At 37.6% G+C, this 27,407-nt stretch overlaps 1 protein-coding gene across 3 annotated transcripts in view; it reads right to left on the bottom strand.

Annotated features, from left to right (window-relative positions):
- The window catches only part of SEC11A (SEC11 homolog A, signal peptidase complex subunit), a 56,037-nt gene that overhangs the window by 11,919 nt on the left and 16,711 nt on the right, over nucleotides 1-27,407 (bottom strand). Inside the window, exons 2-4 of one of the 3 annotated variants that reach the window (XM_032623537.1) lie at nucleotides 24,825-24,961; nucleotides 10,569-10,678; nucleotides 5,653-5,802 (exon numbers count right to left, since the gene is read on the bottom strand). In XM_032623537.1, the coding sequence (XP_032479428.1) occupies nucleotides 5,653-5,802; nucleotides 10,569-10,651 (233 nt within the window). In that variant the 5' untranslated portion in view covers nucleotides 10,652-10,678; nucleotides 24,825-24,961. The remainder of the gene's footprint in view (nucleotides 1-5,652; nucleotides 5,803-10,568; nucleotides 10,679-24,824; nucleotides 24,962-27,407) is intronic. The other 2 variants (XM_032623536.1, XM_032623538.1) reach the window with 2 other exon arrangements.

Here is a 27,407-nt window from a genome sequence, read left to right as displayed (position 1 = left end):
TCAGCAAGAGCTCTCCCAGAGACTTCCATCTCAACGCTAAGACCCAGCTCCACCCAACGGCCAGCAAACTCCAGTGCTGGATGCCCCATGCCAAACAACTAGCAGGACAGGAACACAGCCCCACCCATTAGCAGAGAGGCTGCCTAAAATCATACTAAGTTCACAGACACCCCAAAACACACCACTGGATGCGGCCCTGTCCATCAGAAAGACAAGATCCAGCCCCACCCACCAAAACACAGGCACCAGTCCCCTCCACCAGGAAGCCTACACAAGCCACTGAACCAACCTTACCCACTGGGGGCAGACACCAAAAACAACGGGAACTATGAACCTACAGCCTGCGAAAAGGAGACCCCAGACACAGTAAGTTAAACAAAATGAGAAGACAGAGAAATATGCAGCAGACGAAGGAGCAAGGTAAAAACCCACCAGAACAAACAAATGAAGAGGAAATAGGCAGTCTACCTGATAAAAAACTCAGAGAAATGATAGTAAAGATGATCCAAAATCTTGGAAATAGAATGGAGAAAATATAAGAAACATTTAACAAGGATCTAGAAGAACTAAAGAGCAAACAAACAATGATGAACAACACAATAAATGAAATTAAAAAATTCTCTAGAAGGAATCAATAGCAGAGTAACTGAGGCAGAAGAACAGACAAGTGACCTGGAAGATAAAATAGTGGAAATAACTACCACAGAGCAGAATAAAGAAAAAAGAATGAAAAGAACTGAGGACAGTCTCAGACACCTCTGGGACAACATTAGTTGCACCAACATTCGAATTATAGGGGGTCCCAGAAGAAGAAGAGAAAAAAAAGGGTCTGAGAAAATATTTGAAGAGATTATAGTTGAAAACTTCCCTAACATGGGAGAGGAAACAGTCAATCAAGTCCAGGAAGTGCAGAGAGGCCCATAAATAAAACTCTTACAGGAAAACATAGGCAGAACACGCTATGACATAAATCACAGCAAGATCTTTTTTGACTCACCTCCTAGAGTAAGGGAAATAAAAACAAAAATAAATAAATGGGACCTAATGAAACTTAAAAGCTTTTGCACAGCAAAGGAAACCATAAACAAGACAAAAAGACAACCCTCAGAATGGGAGAAAATATTTGCAAACAAAGCAAATGACAAAGAAGTAATCTCCAAAATATACAAGACGCTCATGCAGCTCAATACCAAAAAAAACAAACAGCCCAATCCAAAAATGGGCAGAAGACCTAAATAGACATTTCTCCAAAGAAGATATAGACTGCCGACAAACACATGAAAGGATGTTCAACATCACTAATCATTAGAGAAATGCAAATCAAAACTACAATGAGCTATCACCTCACACCGGTCAGAATGGCCATCATCAAAAAATCTACAAACAATAAATGCTGGAGAGGGTGTGGAGAAAAGGGAACTCTCTTGCACTGTTGGTGGGAATGTATATTGATGCAGCCACTATGGAGAATAGTACGGAGGTTCCTTAAAAAACTAAAAATAGAACTACCATATGACCCAGCAATCCCACTACTGGGCATGTACCCTGAGAAAACTGTAATTCAAAAAGAAGCATGGACCACATGTTCATTGCAGCATTATTTACAATAGCCAGGACATGGAAGCAACCTAAGTGTCCATCGACAGATTAATGGATAAAGAAGATGTGGCACATATATACAACAGAATATTACTCAGCCATAAAAAGAAACAAAATTGAGTTATTTGTAGTGAGGTGGATGGACCTAGAGTCTGTCATACAGAGTGAAGTAAGTCAGAAAGAAAAACAAATACCGTACGCTAACACATATATATGGAACCAAAAAATAAAATGGTTCTGATGCAGCTAGGGGCAGGACAGGAATAAAGATGCAGACATAGAGAATGGACTTGAGGACACGGGGACGGGGAAGGGTAAGCTGGGATGAAGTGAGAGAATAGAATTGACATATATACACTACCAAATGTAAAATAGATAGCTAGGGGGAAGCAGCTGCATAGCACAGGGAGATCAGCTCAGTGCTTTGTGATCACCTATAGGGATGGGATAGGAGGGTGGGAGGGAGGTGCAACAGGGAGGGGATATGGGGATATATGTATACATATAGGTGATTCACTTTGTTATACAGCAAAAACTAACACAACATTGTAAAGCAATTATACTCCAATAAAGATGTTAAAAACAAAATGTAGTTATTGAGCAGATCCCAGTGTTGCACGGGGAGGAAAACGTATGTTTATAAGACAAAAAGAAAATGACCCCCAACTTAACATTTTGTCTCTGGATGCTAGGATTACAGGCAATTTTGTATTTTCCAATTTCACACAGCATCATGTGTATGAATAATAATGTAATAAGAATGTTCATAAGATGGAGATTCAATATATGAAAAAAAAGTTTTATGTTATATTTACAAATTTACATAAGAAGCAGATGGAACTTTTAATCTGAGGGCCCAGGGTTCAAGTCCCTGTCCAGGTTCCAAAAAAAAAAAAAAATATTAAATAAATAAGTAAAATTTATTAGAAAAAAGAGTAGGGCTTCCCTGGTGGCACAGTGGTTGAGAATTTGCCTGCCAATGCAGGGGACACAGGTTTGAGCCCTGGTCTGGGAAGATCCCACATGCCACAGAGCAACTAGGCCCATGAGCCACAACTACTGAGCCTGCACGTCTGGAGCTTGTGCTCCACAACAAGAGAGGCCACGATAGTGAGAGGCCCGCGCACCGCTATGAAGAGTGGCCCCCGCTCGCTGCAACTAGAGAAAGCCCTCACACAGAAACGAAGATCCAACACAGCCAAAAATAAATAAATAAACAAATTTATATTTTAAAAAAGTAGATGGAGAAGGAGGAATGAGACAAGAGAGAGGTTAGCTGAACAATTCCTACCTCTATTCTTTTTTTTTTTCTACCTCTATTCTAAAAGCTCAGGATTTCATTTCTTAAAACAAGGTTCAGATGACAGAAACGTGTTAACAGTGCAAAAACCAGCTTGAAAACGTTCAGGACACATTTACTACAAAAATTTAATCCAGGGCTTCCCTGGTGGCGCAGTGGTTGAGAGTCTGCCTGCCAATGCAGGGGACACGGGTTCGTGTCCCGGTCCGGGAAGATCCCACATGCCACGGAGCGGCTGGGCCTATGAGCCACGGCCGCTGAGCCTGCGTGTCTGGAGCCTGTGCTCCGCAATGGGAGAGGCCACAACAGTGAGACGCCCGCATACCGCAAAAAAAAAAAAAAAAAAAAAAAAAAACCTAATCCATTTTGGTTGTCATTTGGTCCCATATTTAAGAACAATGTTAATACTATTAAGTCAAATGATTATTACAATCAGGTATTTTAGTCTTTCCCCCACCCCAAAAAAGGAAATTTGAAACTTCAGAAGATTAATAGGATCTGTTATTTAAACAGGCCTGCTAATTGAAGGCATCTCAAATGTTTAAAGTAAATGACCAATAACGTCAGATTACAAACACCATACAGTTTAAAATGTTCACAATTCTGTTAAATTTAAGGAATCTGTAATTGATATATCTGTCAGTGAGCCTGTCCTGAAACAAGATAACTGTTTTAAAATAAAAAACTTGGGACTTCCCTGGTGGCACAGTGGTTAAGAATCCACCTGCCATTGCAGGGGACACGGGTTTGAGCCCTGGTCTGGGAAGATCCCACATGCCACAGAGCAACTAAGCCCGTTCACCACAACTACTGAGCCTGCGCTCTAGAGCCCGCGAGCCACAACTACTGAGCTCACCTGCCACAACTACTGAAGCCTGTGCGCCTAGAGCTGGTGCTCCACAACAAGAGAAGCCACCGCAATGAGAAGCACGTGCACCGCAACGAAGAGTAGCTCCCACTCGCTGCAACTAGAGAAAGCCCGTGTGCAGCAACGAAGACCCAACGCAGCCAAAAATAAATAAATAAATAAATAAAAACCTATTCTAAAATAAATAAATAAATAACTCAATGTCAAAGGATCACACATAAAAATGGACAACTGCTCTACCCAAAGCAGGGCGTGATTTTTTTCTGATAAATTCAGGGGAAAGTTGGTTTTGCTTTGTTCACAACAGGTAGTGCTGAGAACAAACAACACAAATATACTTTGAGAATGTGGAAAACACTAACTGTACTGAATAAACCTTCACAATAAATAAAAGTAAAATTAAAGAAAACTAAGTTATTCCTTCCTAGTCACTAATAGAATGCAATATAAAAATTATAATCTTCCAATATACTTAAGTATGGAAAAAAAAGAGCAGTGAGGTCTTTATTTATTTTATTGATTTATTGATTTATTTTTTTTGCAGTACGCGGGCCTCTCACTGCTGTGGCCTCTCCCGTTGCGGAGCACAGGCTCCAGACATGCAGGCTCAGCGGCCATGGCTCACGGGCCCAGCCGCTCCACAGCACGTGGGATCTTCCTGGGCCGGGGCACGAACCCACGTCCCCTGCATCGGCAAGCGGACTCTCAACCACTGCACCACCAGGGAAGCCCAAGATCTTTATTTTATCAGAGAAGAAAGAACTCTTCTAAGCTAGAATGTTTACAGGGATTTTTTAAAAAAACAGTTGTCAATTCCCTCTTCTAGAAGTGGAGAATGTAAACTACTTGAGAGGGTGGTAAACATGAGGTAGTATCTATTTAGGGCTTCCTCATACTCAAGAACCTACATCACTCCCACTGTTTTACTTCCCTCTGTATGTCCTCCAGGACACTCCCTTTTCCTTCATTTCTTTCTTTCCTTCCTTCTGAAAGTTTTCCTTAACTAGAAATATTATAGACTTGGAATGAGGGGGTGAGGAATATGTAGCTGCACAGGGAAGCATAGGCTTAGAGCCCAGAGATCTTTTTTTTTTTTTCTGCATACTTTATTATTATTTTTTATTGAGGTATAGTCGATTTACAATATTATATTAGTTTTCAGGTGTACAACAGAGGGATCCAAAATTTTTACAGATTATACTCCATTTGAAGTTATCTTAAAATATTGAACCCAGAGATCTTATAGTTCATCTTCCTGAACCTCTTTCTACTACAGACAGGGAAACTGAGACCCAGAGAGGTGACATTTTTTGCTCATTGTTATGTCCCTCCTCCACACCAGGGGATTCTCAAGGTTTTACATATACACTTTTCAATTCTAAAATGCAAGAGTCTATATTTACAAGAATAACTTAGATTTCAGAAATTTTCTTTGGAATTTGAAAAAGTTGACAAACTTATTCTTATTTAAAATATCTGTGAGATTGCCTTGAAGGTTTGTTTTTGAAAGGCTAGGGCTACCTTGTCCATTACATCAGAAGATTCTATTTGGGATCAACCTTTATGTCATGTTTTTTCTGGGGCTATATACAAACAGGGTTATTGATCTGGTTGGGAAGTGGAAGGGAACCAAGAAAACCCTCCAGAAAAGCCTTCAGGGAAAAATGAATTACTAAATAAGTATTTAGTCTTCCAAATGTTCACCAAACCTTCAGACATTCATAAAAATGGACTGGAAGAAGGACCTAGGAGTTCCCCACTCTTTCTTTTTTTTTTTTTTTTTTTTTTTACCAACTCTCTTAATCTTTAGGCTATCAAAATTAAATGCTGCAAACACTAAAACATAAAAATGTTTTAAAATAGAGAAGATATAGTTTGCACATACTTTTCATGAATCTTCAAGACTCGGTGAACTATAGGAATCTCTCTTCCTTCTATCCTAAAAACAACAATTTCTCCCACTCGTATGGGATCTTCAACTCGATTTGTTAGAAAGAGAAGATCTCCTCTATGAAATGCAGGTTCCATGCTGCCACTGGGAGGGAAAGAAGAATATAATAGCAAAAGAAAGCCTGAGATTAAATTTACTTTCAAAGTTAGATATGCAACAAACAATTAGAAGTATCACCTTTGGAATATACTTAATATCTTAACAAATATATCAACATAAAATGTGTATTGTCCTCCAAATATGGTTTCCTCAGACTAGTTATACTACAGGTTTCCTTTAGTTAATAGCCTTCATAACTAGTTCCATTTCAACCATTACTATTCAAAGGAGCTTAAATTTTGAAAAGGGCAATGCTACTAATTCTTTAACCTTTTAAAATTTCAAGTGACAAACAATAGAAAAGAGTGAACTTTATAATCACTGTCCTTATTCTCACTTCATCTGAAAATGCTAAAATATTCAGATGAGAACTGGATCATCTTTTCCTGACATTTATAAAGATACAGACCAAGATGACCTTATGGTTTCAACCCAACAAGAAGGAAAAACAGCTCAAGTCAAAGAACAGTCAGCGACAGAGATAATGCTTGTGCTATCAATTTATTTATTTAAAAAAGAGAAACAAGAAACAAAACCAAGGACAAGAGCAGAGATTTTTGCCTAAGAATTTCAGAAACAAGCAAAGAATTCAATTCCATGGTAATTACTGATGACAAACTTCTAGAGTGTCTTCTTACCTTTCACCTGTTCTACCTTATACCAAGTTCTTCAAAGGTCCTAAGATATTTGCACTAACTAATGAAACTTTTCTTTCTATAAAGAAGTAGCCCATCAGTATTGTTTTCAGAAACTCAAGCTCCAGTTTTCATTAACAATACATTTAGTAAGAAAAAATAGAAGATAAGGAATAAAATTCAATACAGCAAAAATGACAAAGTCCAAACACTTCTGTTTGAAGACTCTGGTCCCTCTACATACATAAGGGAATATGGCAGTGGTTCCCAAACTTTGGTGCACACAAGAATCACCTGGGAAACTTAAAAATCCCCACGCTCAGGTCATATCTCAAACCACTTAAATCAGAATGTCTGTGGATGAGAGAAGCAGGCATCAGTATTCTGTAAAGATCCCAAGTGATTCTAATATGAGCAAAATTCGGGAACCACTAGAAATATGAATTTTCAGTACATGTTTATTCTTAAAAGTTTTGTTTAGGTTCCTCTTGGGGCAACGAGTTCCCTTTCTCAGAAGGTGTTCAGACAAAAGATAGAACATGTGTTTGGTGAAAATATTACAGAAGGTATTCTAGACATGAAATTTTCAAGTTTTTATTTTGGCTCTTTTTTAAAATCAGTGACATCCTTTGTTCAAATAAAACCTTGCTTGAAAATGATATAAATGAAACAGATAAAAGCTGAGTTGTTCTGGGTGAATGACTCATCTTTATCGAGCACTTATTATATGCAGAGTGCCAATTTTAAGAGGTTTTTTTTTTTAAAGCTATCTTCAGAACAACTCTATGATGTAGGTACTATTATTATCCCAACTTTATAGATAAGGAGACTGAGGCTTAGAATGGCCTAGAGTTGTAAATTAAAAAAATGATAAAGGTAAGATTTGAACCAAGGAGGTTCACTCTCACTGTGCTAAACTGCGTCTGAGATACTCTAGAATTTTAGCAGGGAGTATCATTATCATATTTGCATTTAAGAAACATCACTTCAGAAACTACAGAGTACATAGAAGACATTCAAATATTTATTGAATTGATGAGTAAACTGGAAAAGATGAGAAGGTAAATTGGGAGACCAGTTGTCCAGGCTATTACTTACAAGTGAATACTTGGTAATTATTAAAAGTGTTATTAAAAACATGGACACTGGAGAATGATAAGGGGAAAAGATTGAGAAAAGGATACACATACAGAATTACCTCAATTATGTAAGAAATAATATACATGAAAAAAGAGACTAAAATGTTAATAGTGATTATATCCCAGAACTATGGGTGACTTAGTTTCATCTAGATTTTTTTTATGATTTCAACATTTCATATAATGAAAGTATATTAATTTTTTTCTGATTATAAAAGCATTTTTTTTAAAGGTTGTTACAACAGCCCAGGCAGGAAATGAGGGCTTGAAATAGAATAACAGCAGGGAGGACAGCTAAAAAAGGGTAGAACAGAGAGAGGGATAATAACAAATTCGATGGCCAACTGGCTATGACAGAAGAGGGGATCAAGAATGACTCCTAGGTTTTTAACACTGGCAACTGAGCAGATGGCCGTGATAGTCACAGAAGTAGGAGGAAGGAGAACAGGTTTTTGGGAAAAGGAGATGAATTTTACTTTTATTAGGTGGAGTTTCAAATGCCTGGTCAACATCCAGATAGAGATGTTAGTGTAGGATGAAAACAAGAGTGTAGTTTCAGGGAATAAAGTTGGATTAGAAAAAAAAAAAAAGATTTAAAAATTCAGATACAGGGCTTCCCTGGTGGCACAGTGGTTGAGAGTCTGCCTGCCGATGCAGGGGACACGGGTTCATGCCCTGGTCCGGGAAGATGCCACATGCCGCGGAGCAGCTAGGCTCGTGAGCCATGGCCGCTGAGCCTGCGCGTCCGGAGCCTGTGCTCCGCAACGGGAGAGGCCACAACAGTGAGATGCCCAGGTACCGCAAAAAAAAAAAAAAAAAAATTCAGATACAGATGGCAATTGAAAACAGATAAAAGCATGTGGTAAGAGGATCATTAAAGAAATAACCAGGGGAAACTTTAAAAAAATTAAATAAATTATTGATAAACATCTTACTGTTATCTGATTAAACTATACTTTTAAATTTAATACATCAATCATGATCAATTTTATAAGAAGTTATATATAAATAATTTATATATATATTAAACTGGGGAATTCCCTGGTGGTCCACCAATTAGGACTCCGCACTTCAACTGCAGGGGGCCCGGGTTCGATCCCTGATGGGGGAACTAAGATCCCGCAAGCTGTGCGGCTTGGCCATAAATAAATAAAAATAAAAATAAATTAAACTGACTTCAGCTTCACAAAGGGGGAAAAAAATCAGTTTTCAATGTTCCCTGAAACTTCAGTTAATAAAATATAATAAAGTATTTTTGTCTTTATCCCCAGTGGTTTCACGAAAGTCCTAAAAGTGGATTCTCAGTCGGCCTGAGTCCTCTGAGGCACATTTGGTTCCAGGTAAAAACTATATTCCTTGAAGTTTTATGAAATCACATAAATAACACCCAATCACATAAATTACCTTTCTCTAATGACTACTCCCTCCAGTCTTGATCAGATTCTCTTCTAATATGACCTGGTCTCTTTTCATTTTTTTTCTTTATTCCACACCAGCAATCAGAAAAGTTTAGTATACAAATAACCTAGCTACCAAATAACTTATCCAAACACTCCTTTTAAGCCCCAACTGATATTTTCAGGACCACCAAAATGTTCCACAGGTGCTTAGTGTAATCTCCTCTTCACTCCATCATTCCCAGTTTAAAGGTCATTAGATTGTACTTAAACATCTCCACTGAACAGAACTCACTCTGAAATAATTCCAGAAGAATCTCCAAAAGAAGCCTCCCTGGGCCTTCTCTCTACAGCTTTTCCCTACAGTGCCAATTAGTGTGGCTTCTCCTTCTGTTAGTGTTTGAACACTTCACAAATTGAAGCTCTCCACTGAGTTCAAGACTGGGAACTTAGGGCCTTACATAAATTTAAAACTGGAAAAGTCTTCTGACATCATCTAGGTCTAGCCTTCATTTTATAGATGAGGAAACTATGGTTCAGTCTATAAATGACTTGCCCAAGTCTGTAGTTTGACAATGAAAAAGCTAGAGACCCAAGTCTCTATACCCCTAGAATAGTACATTAAATGTTTTCCCAGGTAATAAACTCCAGACATTTCATTGGATCGCTAAAATCACAGTTGCATTTGATTACTAATAAATTCAGACTGAGGGTATGGGTATGAGTAAGGGAGGAGTAAGATACTGGACACCCAGTGCTTCTAACCACTTGTTGCTGGAAGTATATCCTAGTATGACAATAAAAGAGTCAAGTTCATCTTGTTAAGAATAATGTACTATTATCTAGACTTTAGGTAATGTTAATGATTCAATTTATTTTATAGTTATACTCCATTATCTCCAGAAAAGACTTGAGATAGCTTACATAATTAAGCCCCAAATAAGACAGAACTACAATGATTCAATTAAATCACCAAGTGGTAATTCTCCAAAAATGAATTGCTAAATTAGGTTTTTAAATCCCTAAGAGTACAAGTACAAGGATAGGGAAGGAAGACAGTGGAGAAAAAAAAGTCAGTACTATTTGTCACTTTAAGAGATGGCATTAATATACTCAGAATTCCTGAAGTCTATTTAGAAGTGATATTTAAAGGTCAGCAGGAAACATGGAAATAATTAGTGATGCTTCTATACTGACACTGAAAACATGCTGTAGAAAAATTCTTAATTTGTAAAGATGATATATAATCTTGTAAATCTTGTAAATTAAATTTCCTGATATTCCAAAGTAAAGAATGTAAGAAGACAGAAGGATTTCAGGAAAATAAAGTATACTGAAATACTTTCTTAACAGATGTGCCAAAAATAAAGCTCACATAAACATTTCATAGAAAAGTCATGAGCCCTTTGGGATCTGAATGGAAAGTGCCTAACAAGTGAGAAAAACTAACAAATTTTCTTCCAGGCCCTCTTCTGGGAAAGCGTAGTGTCTAAAGGTATGATATATCAGTTATTAAACATTTCAATTTTTCTCCCAAGTAATGCCATGCAATTCCATGCCTTGAAAAGAAAAACTGTTACCTGAGCACCACTACAATTGGACTTTCACTTCCAGTTATGACCATTAACCCCTTCCAGATCATTAGTGCCGAGGAGACAATCATTCCAAAATTTAGGACTTGATAATAGAGCTGTAAGAACAAGAGAAGATATCAGATCCATAATTATCCTCGCCTAGGAAAGCACTGAGTAGTATCAATTTTAAAGTTTTAAGTAGTACTATTAGGGCACCTGAAGTTCTAAGAAACTCTTTAAAATACTGTAATAATTACACCATCAGCATCCCAGAACATCCCCACCCACTCACCCAAAGAACCCTGCTGTTTTGTTTGTTAAAACAAATTACATTTATATAACTTTTTTTCAGAACTTTTCACATAAATTATTTTACTTGGGCTTCACGACCATTCAGCTTAAATTCAATCACATACATGACACATACCAGCCAACAGCAACATACCTCTGCTTCTAAACTCTCTTACTTTTCTACAATACTTATCTCTTGATAATTATGGGCTATTCAATGACATTTAACTTGACCCCTCATCTTACAGCTGAGGAAACTTAGTCTCAGAAAGGAAATGACTTATCAAAGTCATACAGCTTGTCAGTCACATAGTTAGGACTTGAAGGCCACAGTTAGGACTTGAAGGCCAGCCTTATGTCCTACAAAATTTACACTGCTCAACAAATTGTAAAATTCTATGACTTAAATAAGCAAAGGTATTTCAAGTGAGGGAAACATATGAGCTAATTGTGTTGGACTAATGCTGGATAATGAATAAAAGTAGAGAGGATGACTGGACACCATGGCAGATAGTTCAGGAGAGGAAAAGATGGTGCTGGAGAGCAGTGACAGAAATCTGAAAAAGCATATTAAGCTCACATTATGAAGACCCCTGAATGTACGAACGAAAATGTGAACTTATAAAGACAGTCATAAAATACTTTAAAGTGAAAAAACAGAAGTTTCAAAAATATGTCCAATGTTAAGTTCACTTTCGTTGTTTTAAAAAATATATGTGCTGGGACTTCCCTGGCAGTGCAGTGATTAAGACTCCATGCTTCCACTGCAGGAGGCGCAGGTCACGGGTTCGATCCCTGGTAGGGGACGAAGATCCTGCATGCCGTGTGGTGCGGCAAAAAAAAGAAATTATTTACATACATATATATATATATATATATATATGCACACACACATATATATATGAGCATATGGGCATTCTACAAGACAACTGTTACAGTCTTCAAAAATTCAATGTCACGAAAATAAAGGTGGGGTACTGGACTAAAGAGACGTAATAACCAAATGTAACGCATAAACTCTGGTTAGATCTTGGTTCAAAAGAACAAAATGCATATAAGAAAAAACCCTAACTATAAAAGACATTTTGGGGTCAATTGGGGAAACTCAAATTACGACTTAAATGATACTAGGAAATTAGTGTTAATTTTCTTACATATGATAATGGTATTGTGGTATGTAGGACACTGTCACTCGTAAGAGATGCATGCTTAGCAATAATTAGCTAGTAGTAGTAGTTAAGGGTGAACTGTCCTATCTGCAATTTGTTTCAAAGGATTCAGAAAAAATTATATATATATACATATATATATATATACACACACACATACACATAAGTACATACAAAGCAAATATGGAAAAATGTTAAAAACTGTTAAACCTGTGATAGCTTACAGGTGTTTGCTGTACTATTCTTTCAAGCTTTCTTTTTTTTTTAGCTTTATTGAGGTATAACTGACAAAATTGTTAAGATATTCAATATTTATAGTACAATGTGATGATTTGATATACCTTGTGAAAGAATTCCCCCAAGTTAATTAACACATTCATCACCTCACGTATTTATCTTTTTTTTTTCCTTGGGGGTGGGGGTGATACCTTTCAATTTTTCTTATTTTTTAAAGTATAGACAAAACTGGAAGAAAATAAACTGGTTACACCTGGGGTTACAATACCAGGCAATTTTGTTTCATTTGTTTATCCACATTTTCTTTTCTCCTTTTTAAATTAATTTTTATTTTTATCAAAAGATTACATAGAGTCAAGAGATATATTTTTTTTTAAAAAACCCTGCATATCCTGGCCATGGCAGGCCACCCCCAGCAATCATTTTCATCTCTTTTAGCTATTTTACCCTCATGCTTCTAAAAATTAATTGCTTCTCTTTTCATAAATTTGGAACATCATCTATAAACTATTTATTATGATGAGGATTTTAGCTCTCATACCACTTTCTACTTTTTCCCCTGCAATTAACCTGTTTTTCCTGCATACTCTAAAAAAAGGTTTCAGGTTGCATATTATTATAAACGTATAGTTAATCTCTGGATGCACACACAAGAAACCGGGGACAATGGCTGCCTTTGGAAAGAGGAACTGAAACTCAAGGTGGAAGGAAAATTCTTTCCAATATACATGCGCACGTTTTTTAAGTTCTTACTAAATGCAAGTATCACCTATTCAAAAATAAGTTGTTTAGGTTTTTTTTCTTAAGTCCATGTTAATGGCCAGGACATACTTCCAACGAAGTATGACATATTCTACCAACATAACACCATGCACAAAGAAGAAAGAAAATACGGACATTTTCTTACGGACACTTAGAAATACCTGCTGTTCTTTGAGTAATATAATAATATGACTATACAGGTGTGATTTGAAACCTAGTTTGACACTCCCATTTATGGTGAGAAAACTGAGGCACAGAGAAGCTAAGTGATGCACTCATGGCTGCACAGCTCTTGGCAGGCAGAGTAGCAACTAAAACTTAGGTCTCCTAAATTCCATCTCAAGACGGTAGCTTTTTTGTTTTTTTAATAGATCTTTATTGGAGTATAATTGCTTCACAATACTGTTAGTTTCTGTTGCACAACAAAGCAAATCAGCCATATGCATACACATGTCTCCACATCCCCTCCCTCTCATCCTCCCTATCCCACCCCTCTAGGTAACTGCAAAGCAGGAAGCCGATTTCCCTCTGCTATGCTGCTGCTTCCCACCAGAAAACTACTTTACATTCTGTAGTGTATATATGTCGATGCTACTCTCACTTCGCGTCAGCTTCGCCCTCTCACCCCATGTCCTCCAGTCCATTTTCTATGTCTACCTCTTTATTGCTGCCCTGCAACTAGGTTCATCGGTACCTTTTTTTTTTTTAGATTCCATATATATTTGTTAGCATATGGTATCTCTTTTCTCTTTCTGACTTACTTCACTCTGTATGACAGACTCTAGGTCCATCCACCTAACTACAAATGACTCAATAACTTTTTATGGCTGAGTAATATTCCACTGCATATATGTACAACATCTTTATCCAGTCATCTGTCAACGGACATTTATATTGCTTCCATGTCCTGGCTATTGTTAAAACTGCCTCAATGAACACTGTGGTACATATCTTCTTCTGAATTATGGTTTTCTCAGGGTATATTCCCAGTAGTGGGATTGCTGGGTCATATGGTAGTTCTACTTTTAGTTTTTTAAGGAAACTCCATACTGTTTTTCATAGTGGTTGTATCAATTTACATCCCCACCAACAGTGCAAGAGGGTTCCCTATTCACCACACCCTTTCCATCATTTATTGTTTCTAGATTTTTTGATAATGGCCATTCTGGCCGGTGTGAGGTGATACCTCATTGTAGTTTTGATTTGCATTTCTCTAATAATTAGTGATGTTGAGCATCTTTTCATATGCCTCTTAGTCATCTGTATGTCTTTCTTGGTGAACTGTCTATTGAGGTCTTCCGCCCATTCTTTAACTGGATTGTTTTTTTGATATTGTGTTCCATGAGCTGTTTGTGTATTTCTGAGATTAATCCTTTGTCCTTTGTTTCATTTGCAAGTATTTTCTCTCATTCTGAGGGTTCTCTTTTTTGTCTTGTGTATGGTTTCCTTTGCTGTGCAAAAGCTTATAAGTTTAATTAAGTCCCATTTGTTTATTTGTTTTTATTTCCGTTACTCTAGGAGGTGGGTCAAAAAAGATCTTGCTGTGGTTTGTGTCAAAGAGTGTTTTTCCTGTGTTTTCCTCTAAGAGTTTTATAGTGCCTGGTCTTACATTTAAGTCCTTAATCCATTTGGAGTTTATTTTTGTGTATGGTGTTAGGGAGTGTTCTCATTTCATTCTTTTACGTGCAGCTGTCCAGATTTCCCAGCAACACTTATTGAAGAGGCTATCTTTTCTCCACAGTATGTTTTTGCCTCTTTTGTTGTAAATTAGGTGCCCATATGTGCACAGGTTTATCTGGGCATTCTATCTTGTACCACTGATCTATATTTGTTTTTGTGCCAGTACCATACTGCCTTGATTACTGTAGCTTTGTGGTATAGTTTGAAGTTGGGCAGCCTGATTCCTCCCCCTGCAATTTCCTTTCTCAAGAATGCTTTGGCTATTCAGGGTCTTTTGTGTTTCCATACAAATTGTAAAATATTTTGTTCTAATTCTGTGAAGAATGCCATTGGTAGTTTGATAGGGATTGCACTGAATCTGTAGATTGCCTTGGATAGTATAGTCATTTTCACAATATTGATTCTTCCAATCCAAGAACATGGTCTATTTCTCCATCTGTTTATGTCATCTTTGATTTCTTTCATCAGTGTCTTATAGTTTTCTGAGTATAAGTCTTTCGCCTCCTTAAGGCAGGTTTATTCTCCAGGTATTTTATTCTTTTTCATGCAATGGTAAATGGGAGTGTGTCCTTAATTTCTCTCATTTTTCATTGTTGGTGTATAAGAATGCCAGAGATTTCTGTGCATTAATTTTGTATCCTGCAACCTTACCAAATTCACTGATTAACTCTAGGAGTTTTCTGGTGGCATCTTTAGGATTTTCTATGTATAGTATCATGTCATCAGCAAACAGAGGCAGTTTTACTTATTTTCCAGTTTGTATTCCTTTTATTTCTTTTTCTTCTCTGATTGCCGTGGCTAAGACTTACAAAACTGTTGAATAAGAGTGGTGAGAGTGGACATCCTTGAATTGTTCCAGATCTTAGTGGAAATGCTTTCAGTTTTTCACCATTGAGTACGATGCTTGCTGTGGGTTTGTCATATATGGCTTTTATTATGTTGAGGTAGGTTCCCTCTTTGCCCACTTTCTGGAGAGTTTTTATCATAAATGGGTGTTGAATTTTGTCAAAAGCTTTTTCTGCATCTATTGAGATGATCATATGGTTTTTATCCTTCAGTTCGTTAATGTGGTGTATCACATTGATTGATTTGCATAATATTGAAGAATCCTTGCATCCCTGGGATAAATCCCACTTGATCATGGTGTATGACCCTTTTAATGTGCTGTTAGGTTCTGTTTGCTAGTATTTTGTTCAGGATTTTTGCATCTATGTTCACCAGGGATATTGGTCTATAATTTTCTTTTTTTGTGATATCTTTTTCTGGTTTTGGTATCAGGGTGATGGTGGCTTCGTAGAATGAATTTGGGAGTGTCTCTCCCTCTGCAATTTTTTGAAAGAGTTTGAGAAGTATCAGTGTTAGGTCTTTTCTAAATATTTGATAGAATTCGCCTGTGAAGCCATCTGATCCTGGCCTTTTGTCTGTTGGAAGATTTTTAATTATGGTTTCAATTTCATTACTTGTGATAGGTCTGTTTATATTTTCTAATTCTTCCTGGTTCAGTCTTGGAAAGTTGTACCTTTCCAAAAATTTGTCCGTTTCTTCGTGGTTGTCCATTTTATTGGCATATAGTTGTTTGTAGTAGCCTCTTATAAGTCTTTGTATTTCTGTAATGTCAGCTGTGATTTCTCCTTTTTCATTTCTAATTTTATTGATTTGTGTCCTCTCCCTTTTTTTCTAGACGAGTCTAAGGGTTTATCAATTTTGTTTATCTCCTCAAAGAACCAGCTTTTAGTTTTATTGGTTTTTGCTATTGTTATCTTCATTTCTATTTCATTTATTTCTGCTCTGATCTTTATGATTTCTTTCCTTCTACTGACTTTGGGTTTTCTCTGTTCTTCTTTCCCCAGTTATTTTAAGGGTAGGGTTTACTTGAGATTTTTCTTATTTCTTGAGGTGAGGTTGTATTGCTATAAACTTCCCTCTTAGAACTCCTTTTGCTGGGTCCCACAGGTTTTGGGTCATTGTGTTTTCGTTGTCATTTGTTTCTATGTATTTTTTAATTTCTTCTTTGATTTCTTCAGCGATCTCTTGGCTATTTAGTAGCACACTGTTTAGCCTCCATGTATTTGTGTTTTTTACAGTTTTTTTCCTGTAATTGATTTCCAATCTCATAGTGTTGTGGTCAGAAAAGATGCTTGATATTATTTCAATTTTCTTAAATTTACTGAGGCTTGATTTGTGACCCAAGATGTGATCTATCCTGGAGAATGTTCCATGTGCACTTGAAAAGAAAGTGTATTCTGCCACTTTTGGGTGGAATGTCCTATAAATATCAATTAGATCTGGTCTATTGTGTCATTTAAAGCTTGTGTTTCCTTATTCATTTTCTGTTTGGATGATCTGTCCATTGGTGTAACTGGGGTGCTAAAATCCACTACTATTATTGTGTTACTGTCGATTTCTCCTTTCACAGTTGTTAGCATTTGCCTTATGTATTGAGGTGCTCCTATGTTGGCTGCATAAACATTTATGATTGTTATATCTTCTTCTTAGATTGATCCTTTGATTATTACGTAGTATCCCTCCTTATCTCTTGTAACTGTCTTTAATTTAAAGTCTATTTTATCTGATATGAGTATTGGTACTCCAGCTTTCTTTTGATTTCCATTTGCATGGAATATCTTTTTCCATCCCTTCACTTTCAGTCTGTATGTGTCCCTAGGTCTGAAGTGGGTATCTTGCAGACAGCATATATATGGGCCTTGTTTTCGTATCCATTCAGCTAGTCTGTGTCTTTTGGTTGGGGCATTTAATCCATTTGCATTCAAGGTTATTGTCAATATGAATGTTCCTATTACCATTTTCTTAATTGCTTTCGGTTTGTTTTTGTGGGTCCTTTTCTTCTCTTGTGTTTCCCGCTTAGAGAAGTTTCTTCAGCACTTGTTGCAAAGCTGATTTGCTGGTGTTGAATTCTCTTAGCTTCTGCTTGTCTGAAAAGCTTTTGACTCTTCCATCGAATCTGAATGACATCCTTGCTGGGTAGAGTAATCTTGGTTGTAGGTTTTTCTATTTCATCAGTTTAAGTATATCCTGCCACTCCCTTCTTTTTTTTAAAAAAATCTTTTATTTATATACTTATTTTTGAAATTTATTTAAGTTCTTTCTTTATACAGCAGGTTATCATTAGTTATCCATTTTACACATATTAGTGTATATGTGTCAATCCCGATCTCCCAATTCATCACACCACCACCACCCCCTGCCACTTTCCCCCCTTGATGTCACCCCCTGCCACTTTCCCCCCTTGGTGTCCATACGTTTTTTCTCTACATCTGTGTCTCAATCTCTGCCCTGAAAACCAGTTCATCTGTACCATTTCTCTAGGTTCCACATATATGCATTAATATACGATATTTGTTTTTCTCTTTCTGACTTACTTCACTCTGTATGACAGTCTCTAGATTCATCCACATCTTTACAAATGACCCAAATCCTTTCCTTTTTATGGCTGAGTAAAATTCCACTGTATATATGTACTGGCTCTTCTTTTTTTTTTTTTTTTTTTTTTTTGTGGTTCACGGGCCTCTCACTGTTGTGGCCTCTCCCGTTGCGGAACACAGGCTCCAGACGCACAGGCTCAGCGGCGATGGCTCACAGGCCCAGCCGCTCTGCGGCATGTGGGATCTTCCCGGACCGGGGCACGAACCCGTGTCCCCTGCATTGACAGGCGGACTCTCAACCACTGCACCACCAGGGAAGACCTGTACAGCATCTTCTTTATCCATTCGTCTGCCAATGGGTATTTAGGTTGCTTCCATGTCCTGGCTACTGTAAATAGTGCTGCAGTGAACACTGCGGTGCATGTGTCTTTTTCAATTATGGTTTCCTCTGGGTATATGCCCAGTAGTGGGATTGCTGAGCCAAATGGTAATTCTATTTTTAGTTTTCTAAGGAACCTCCACACTGTTCTCCATAGTGGCTGTATCAATATACATTCCCACCAACGGTGCAAGAGGGTTCCCTTTTCTCCACACCTTCTCCAGCATTTGTTGTTTGTAGATTTTCTGATGATGCCCATTCTAACTGGTGTGAGGTGATACCTCATTGTAGTTTTGATGTGCATTTCTCTAATAATTAGTGATGTTGAGCAGCTTTTCATGTGCTTCTTGGCCATCTGTATGTCTTCTTTGGAGAAATGTCTATTTAGGTCTTCTGCCCATTTCTGGATTTTTTTTTTCTTTTAATATTGAGCTGCATGAGCTGTTTATATATTTTGGAGATTAATTCTTTCTCCGTTGATTCGTTTGCAAATGTTTTCTCCCATTCTGAGGGTTGTTTTTTCGTCTTGTTTGTAGTTTCCTTTGCTGTGCAAAAGCTTGTAAGTTTCATTAGGTCCAATTTGTTTACTTTTCTTTTTATTTCCATTACTCTAGGAGGTGAATCAAAAAAGACCTTACTGTGATTTACGTCAAAGAGTGTGTTCCTATGTTTTCCTCTAAGAGTTTTAGAGTGTCTGGTCTTACACTTAGGTCTCTAACCCACTTTAAGTTTATTTTGTGTATGGTATTAGGGAGTGTTCTAATTTCTTTTACATGTAGCTGTCCAGTTTTCCCAGCACCACTTATTGAAGAGACTGTCTTTTCTCCATTGTATATCCTTGCCTCCTTTGTCATAGATTAGTTGACGACAGGTGGCTGGGTTTATCCCTGGGCTTTCTATCCTGTTCCATTAATCTATATTCCTGTTTTTGTGCCAGTACCATATTGTCTTGATTACTGTAGCTTTGTAGTATAGTCTGAAGTCAGGGAGTCTGATTCCTTCAGCTCCTTTTTTTCCCCCCTCAAGACTGCTTTGGCTATTCGAGGTCTTTTGTGTCTCCAGACAAATTTTAAGATTTTTTGTTCTCATTCTGTAAAAAGTGCCATTGGTAATTTGATAGGGACTACACTGAATTGGTGGATTGCTTTGGGTAGTATAGTCATTTTCACAATATTGATTCTTCCAATCCAAGAACATGGCATATCTCTCCTTTTGTTTGTATCATCTTTAATTTCTTTCATAATTGTCTTATAGTTTGCTGCATACAGGTGTTTTGTCTCCCTAGGTAGGTTTATTCCTAGGTATTTTATTCTTTCTGTTGCAGTGGTAAATGGCAGTGTTTCCTTAATTTCTCTTTCAGATTTTTCATCATTAGTGTATAGGAATGCAGGAGATTTCTATGCATTACTTTTGTATCCTGCAACTTTCCCAAATTCATTGATTAGCTCTAGTAGTTTTCTAGTGCCATCTTTAGGATTCTCTATGTATAGTATCATGTCACCTGTAAACAGTGACAGCTTTACTTCTTCTTTTCCAATCTGTATTCCTTTTATTTCTTTTTCTTCTGTGATTGCCATGGCTAGGACTTCCAAAAGTATGTTGAATAATAGTGGTGAGAGTGGACATCCTTGTCTTGTTCCTGATCTTAGAGGAAATGTTTTCAGGTTTTCACCATTGAGGATGACATTTGCTGTGGGTTTGTCGTATATGGCCTTTATTAGGTTGAGGTAGGTTCCCTCTATGCTCACTTTCTGGAGAGTTTTGTTCATAAATGGGTGTTGAATTTTGTGAAAAGCTTTTTCTGCATCTATCGAGATGATCATATGGTTTTTATTCTTCAATTTGTTAATATGGTGTATCACATTGATTGATCTGCGTATATTGAAGAATCCTTGCATCCCCGGGATAAATCCCATTTGATCATGGTGTATGATCCTTTTAATGTGTTGTTGGATTCTGTTTGTTGGTATTGTGTTGAGGATTTTTGCATCTATATTCATCAGTGATATTGGTCTGTAATTTTCTTTTTCTGTAGTATCTTTGGTTTTGGTATCAGGGTGATGGTGGCCTCACAGAATGAGTTTGGGAGTGTTCCTTCCTCTGCAATTTTTTGGAAGAGTATGAGAAGGATGGGTGTTAGCTCTTCTCTAATGTTTGACAGAATTCACCTGTGAAGCCATCTGGTCCTGGACTTTTATTTGCTGGAAGATTTTAAATCACAATTTCAATTTCATTACTTGTGATTGGTCTGTTCATATTTTCTATTTCTTCCTGGTTCAGTCTTGGAAGGTTAAACCTTTCTAAGAATTTGTCCATTTCTTCCAGATTGTCCATTTTTTTGGCATAGAGTTGCTTGTAGTAGTCTTTTAGGATGCTTTGTATTGCCCTGGTGTCTCTTGTAATGTCTCCTTTTTCATTTCTAATTTTATTGATTTGAGTCCTCTCCCACTTTTTCTTGATGAGTTTGGCTAATGGTTTGTCAATTTTGTTTATCTTCTCCAAGAATCAGCTTTTAGTTTTATTGATCTTTGCTACTGTTTTCTTTTTTCTATTTCATTTATTTCTGATCTGATCTTTATGATTTCTTTCCTTCTACTAACTTTGGGTTTTGTTTGTTCTTCTTTCTCTAGTTCCTTTAGGTATAAGATTAGATTGTTTATTTGAGATGTCTGTTGTTTCTTGAGGTAGGATTGTATTGCTATAAACTTTCCTCTTAGAACTGCTTTCGCTGCATCCCATAGGCTTTGCATCGTCGTGTTTTCGTTATCATTTGTCTCTAAGTATTTTTTGATTTCCTCTTTGATTTCTTCAGTGATCTCTTGGTTATTTAGTAATGTATTGTTTAGCCTCCATGTGTTTGTGTTTTTTACGTCTTTTTTCCTGTAATTGATTTCTAATCTCATATCGTTGTGGCCAGAAAAAATGCTTGACATAATTTCAATTTTCTTAAATTTACTGAGGCTTGATTTGTGACCCAAGATGTGATCTATCCTGGAGAATGTTCCATGTGCACTTGAGAAGAAAGTGTAATCAGGTGTTTTGGGATGGAATGTCCTATAAATATCAAATTAAATCTATCTGGTCTACTGTGTCATTTAAAGGTTTTGTTTCCTTACTAATTTTCTGTTTGGATGATCTGTCCATTGGTGTAAGTGAGGTGTTAAAGTCCCCCACTATTATTGTGTTACTGTCGATTTCCTCTTTTATAGCTGTTAGCAGTTGCCTTCGGTATTGAGGTGCTCCTATGTTGGGTGCATATATATTTATAACTGTTACATCTTCTTCTTGGATTGATCCCTTGATCATTATGTAGTGTCCTTCCTCGTCTCTTGTAACATTCTTTAAAGCCTATTTTATCTGATATGAATATTACTACTCCAGCTTTCTTTTGATTTCCATTTGCATGGAATATCTTTTTCCATCCCTTCACTTTCAGTCTGTATGTGTCCCTAGGTCTGAATTGGGTCTCTTGTAGACGGTATTTATGTGGGTCTTGTTTTTGGATCTACTCAGCGAGCCTGTGTCTTTTGGTTGGAGCATTTAATCCATTCACGTTTGAGGTAAATTTCAATATGTATGTTCCTATTACCATTTTCTTGATTGTTTTGGGTCTGTTTTTGTAGGTCCTTTTCTTCTCTTGTGTTTCCCACTTAGAGAAGTTCCTTTAGCATTTGTTGTAGAGCTGGTTTGGTGGTGCTGAATTCTCTTAGCTTTTGCTTGTCTGTAAAGGTTTTGATTTCTCCATAGAATCTGAATGAGATCCTTGCTGGGTAGAGTAATCTTGGTTGTAGCTTTTTCCCTTTCATCACTTTAAATATGTCATGCCACTCCTTTCTGGCTTGTAGAGTTTCTGCTGAGAAATCAGCTAGCTGTTAACCTTATGGGAGATCCCTTGTATGTTATTTGTCATTTTTCCCTTGCTGCTTTCAATAATTTTTCTTTGTCTTTAATTTTTGCCAGTTTGATTATTATGTGTCTCGGCGTGTTTCTCCTTGGGTTTATCCTGTATGGGACTCTCTGCGCTTCCTGGACTTGGGTGGCTATTTCCTTTCCTATGATAGGGAAGTTTTCTACTATAATCTCTTCAAATATTTTCACAGGTCCTTTCTCTCTCTCTTCTCCTTCTGGGACCCCTATAACGCGAATGTTGTTGCATTTAATGTTGTCCCAGAAGTCTCTTAGGCTGTCTTCATTTCTTTTCATTATTTTTTCTTCATTCTGTTCTGCACCAGTGAATTCCACCATTCTGTCCTCCAGGTCACTTATCCGTTCTTCTGCCTCAGTTATTCTGCTATTGATTCCTTCTAATGTATTTTTCATTTGTTATTGTATTTTCATCTGTTTATTTGTTCTTTAATTCTTCTAGGTCTTCGTTAAACATTTCTTGCATCTTCTCGATCTTTGCCTCCATTCTTTTCCCAAGGTCCTGGATTATCTTCAGTATCATTATCTGGAATTCTTTTTCTGGACGGTTGCCTATCTCCACTTCATTTAGTTGTTTATTTGGGATTTTATCTTGTTCCTTCATCTGATACATATCCCTCTACCTTTTCATCTTGTCTATCTTTTTGTGAATGTGGTTTTTGTTCCACAGGCTGCAGGAATGTAGTTTTTGCTTCTGCTGTCTGCCCTCTCCTGCCACTCCCTTCTGGCCTGCAGAGTTTCTGCTGAAAAATCAGCTGTTAATCTTATGGGGTTTCCCTTATATGTTATTTGTTGCTTTTCCCTTGCTGCTTTTAATATTTTTTCTTTGAATTTAATTTTTGTTAGTTTGATTAATATGTGTCTTGATGTGTTTTTCCTAGGGTTTATACTCTATGGGATTCTCTGTGCTTCCTGGACTTGGGTGACTATTTCCCTTCCCATGTTAGGGAAGTTTTCAAGGATAATCTCTTCAAATATTTTCTCAGACCCTTTCTTTTTTCTCTTCTTCTTCTGGGACCCCTATAATTAGAATGTTGGTGCATTTAGTGTTGTCCCAGAGGTCTCTGAGATTGTCTTCAATTATTTTCATTCTTTCTTCTTTATTCTGCTCCTCTGCAGTTATTTCCACCGCTTTGTCTTCCAGCTCACTTATTCGTTCTTCTGCCTCAGTTATTCTGCTATTGATTCCTTCTAGTGTATTCTTCATTTCAGTTACTGTGTTGTTCATCTCTGTTTGTCCTTTAGCTTGTCTAGATCTTTGTTAAACATTTCTTGTATTTTCTCAGTCCATGCCTCCATTCTATTTCCAAGATTCTGGATCATCTTTACTATCATTACTCTGAATTTTTTTCCAGGTGGACTGCCTATTTCGTCTTCATTTATTTGGTCTTGTAGGTTTTTACCTTGCTCTTTCATCTGTGACATATTTTTTTCCGTCTTTTTTTTTTTTTCTTTTATGCGTGGGATTGTGTTCTTGTCTTACTGGTTGTTTGGCCTGAGGCTTCCAACACTGGGGTTTGTAGGCTATTGGGTAGAGCTGAGTCTTGGTGCTGAGATGAGGAACTCCATGAGATCTCACTCTGATGAATATTCCCTGGAGTCTGAGGTTCTCTTGTTAGTCCAGTGGTTCAGACTCAAGAGTCCCACTGCAGGAGCTTCAGCCGGACCCTGGGCTCGTGAACCAAGATCCCCCGAGCCGCCTGAGGCGTAGAAAGAAAAACCAAAAGACATACAAAAAACCAAAAAACAATAACAAAGTAAAAAATAAAATTAGACTAGGAAACTAATAGATAAGTTAGGAAGAATATAAAAATAAATAAAAGTATAGATGAATCAACAACCAGAAGGTACATCAATACCACAACAGTAAAAAAGAGAAGGGGAAAAAGAAAAAGGCAGGGGAAGGCCTTGGCTGTGGAGGGCAGGGCCTAAGCAGGGGTGAGGTTTGGGCGGTGGGTGGGGCCAATGCTCAGGACCCACAGGACTGGAAAAGGCCCTGGGGGCTGTGAGGGGTGGGGCTCAGGCTCAAGGGAGAGAAGGGGCCCAGATGTGCCCCAACCTCTAGTCTCAGAGGGCAGGGGACCTCACCTGGGAGCCCAGCAGGCTTCCTGGTCTTGAGTGGGTAGGGCAATTGCCCTCCGCTCCTCTCTTGCTCCTCCTGGAGGGCCCCTCCCACTTGCCTCTCCTGATCTCCCAGGTCTCCTTCCTATGCCCTCAAGGACCCACATGGCCTGGAGGGGGCTTTGGAGAGCAGGGGACCCGCCTGGGAGCTTAGCAGGCTCCCTGTGCCTGAGTGGGCGGGGCAACCGCCCTCCACTCCTTGCCTGCTCTTTCCGGGGGCCCCTTCCGCCTGCCACTTCTGATCTCTCCGGCCTCAGGGGTGCTGATCCTGTCTGGCCTCCACTTCTCCTCCCCCCTCAGTCCACCTACATCCTACCGGTTCGCTTTGGGGTTCCTTCCGTCTCCTTGGGCGTCAGAGTCCCCCACCAGCAGCTGGCAGGCACCCTAGTTGTAGGGAGATGCTAACTCCACGTCTTCCCACACCGCCATCTTGACTCCACCTCAAGACGGTAGCTTTTTAAAAGACAAAAAATGGTCTTTTTATTCCAAAGACAGATTTGAGGAAGTAGAGTGGGAGAGGCTAAAAGCAGGAAAACTAGCTTCTAAGAAGTGATTATGGTCAACCTGTGGATCAGCAGTCAGGAATTCAGCTAAAGGCTCTATTTTCCAAACTTCCCATGCTAAAAAAGCCACCTATAGTACTGGTTAGGACAATAGAGTATGGGCCCCGATCCAGAATCACTGAAGGAAGGGCTGTGGGATTCCATAAAAACTACAAACTATAGTTTCATGATTCCTTATTTATCACCCTTGGGCGTCAGAAATGCTTCGTAATTCAGAATTGGCCAGATTTTGAAAAGGTAACATACCATATAGCACATAACACCCCAAGCAGGCAATATCCCATAATCAACCATATTAATATTTCTCCAGCAAAACATAAAAAATTCACACTGAAATAAATAAAACTAAAAATAGCTACATGTCAGCCAGTTCAAATCTGTTTTGTCGAGGAAAATCTTTCCATTTTCAGAAGGGCACAGATGTAGCATTGTCAGAACAGGTGTGCAATATCTAATAAAATAACTGTTCTTTTTTTTTTTTTGGCCATGCTATGCAGTGTATGGGATCTTAGTTCCCCAACCAGGGATGGGACCCGTGCCCCCTGCATTGGGAGTATAGAGTCTTAACGACTGGGCTGCCAGGGATGTCCCTAAAATAACTGTTCTTTAAAAGAAAAATGAAAGACTTAAAAATCGTGATTTTCTCTGTCCCTGCCAGGAGGTCACTATAATTACCCTTCTCTTTTTCTTCAGACATGTAATACTACGTTTTGCTATAGAATCATTGTTGTGAAATGCATCTAATCATCAAGATTATCCTCATCATTCTTATTAGAGAAAGAGGTTAAAAGTCCCTCAATACATGTAACTGGCAAATGTTCCTTAAAAGGTGCCTGTTTGAATACTGCTAAGTCAGTATGTGAGCCAAAACCTAGACAGAAGCACACTATTTGCTAAAACAAATATTCTATCTGAGCAAGTTTGAAAATGTCCTATTTTTCTCTTTCTTTTCTCCCCTTTTTTGTGACAAAAATCTTTACTGAAAAGACAAATATATTGCCTCCCTAGCCCCTGCTTTCTTTACCACTATATCTGAATGCTAATGAATATACAGAATCAATGTACAGAAAGAAGTGCTTTTTTGGGTATTGGCAGAAATAAGGTGGCAGCTACCTAACCTTCTCATACCATTTGGCCACATCAAGCTAACTATTAATAAGACATTATGACATATGTAGAATAATAACCACAGAATTGAATAGCCCCATTATTTTTTCTAAGAAGTGACTGGAACATTATATCCCTCAGTGTTCAAGGTGTAACTAGAAAAGAATGTTATTAAAACCAGTCAAAGCTCTATGTAATATCTTTTGGTAGCTATGGTATAGGGAGATTTGTGTGTGCTATTTTTCTTTTGCACTTTTAGGAAGTAGTGTGTGGAGACTTCCCCCAAAAGTTCCGTGACTAGAATAATCCACATGACAACTTAAAATAAACAGTAAGTAAATAAATAACAAGAATTTAAGAAAAACCTACAACAGAAAATTCAGCAAAATAAAGCTGATAGTAAGTTTAAATATTATAATTTAACAAGCCATAATCTGGAAATTATATACTGTGCATTTATCCTTTAGTTATCAAATATACCATTATATTTCCTGTTCTTGTAAGAGGTACCTGAAGTTCAACATATAGGATATTTACATAGAAGTCAGACTTCTAGCCATCTCAAGCAAAGACAGAAGTGACCATGGAAGCAAAAATGTGTCTCAGAGCTACAAAATAGCCATTGGCCTAAGTCTTAAATTCCACTGACCATGCGACCTCAAACTAAGAGACTCATTAATTCATAACCACAATTCCACTGGTTTCTAACTCATAGAAGAAGCAGCAGTAGAAGCTAGGGCATTAGAGGCAGATACACGGACAGCAGGTACAAGTGAAACTGATGGTGTTGGAAAAACTGAAGTGTATTCAGAAAAGACACTGTTATTATGGTCCAATAAAGTCACTGATAGTCCCAGTGAGGATCTTAAAAGATTAACAACAATAACAAAAGTTCCTGAATAGTCTAAACAGGCATAATACCAATAAGATAATTTTCATTTTAAAAAATCCATTAAATCTTTTAAAAATCTGACAAATGAAAACACAACACATGTACAGGAGTTTCATTCGTAACAGCCTCAAATTGGGAAAGAAAAAAAAAGACAAAAACCCAAATGTCCATCAACAGGTGAATAAACAAATTACAACATTTCCAAGTAATGGAAAACTACTCAGGAATAGAAAACATGAACTACTGAAACACACAACATAGATGAATCTCGAATATATACTATTCAGGCCAAACTGGAGGAACAGGGACCAAATTTACCTCTGAAATAACTAAAACA

Source organism: Phocoena sinus, chromosome 2, assembly GCF_008692025.1.
Source record: "Phocoena sinus isolate mPhoSin1 chromosome 2, mPhoSin1.pri, whole genome shotgun sequence".
NCBI classification, from domain to species: Eukaryota; Metazoa; Chordata; class Mammalia; order Artiodactyla; family Phocoenidae; genus Phocoena; species Phocoena sinus.
Note: the sequence above shows the minus strand (reverse complement) of the source record. Positions and strands in the feature narration are given on the sequence as shown.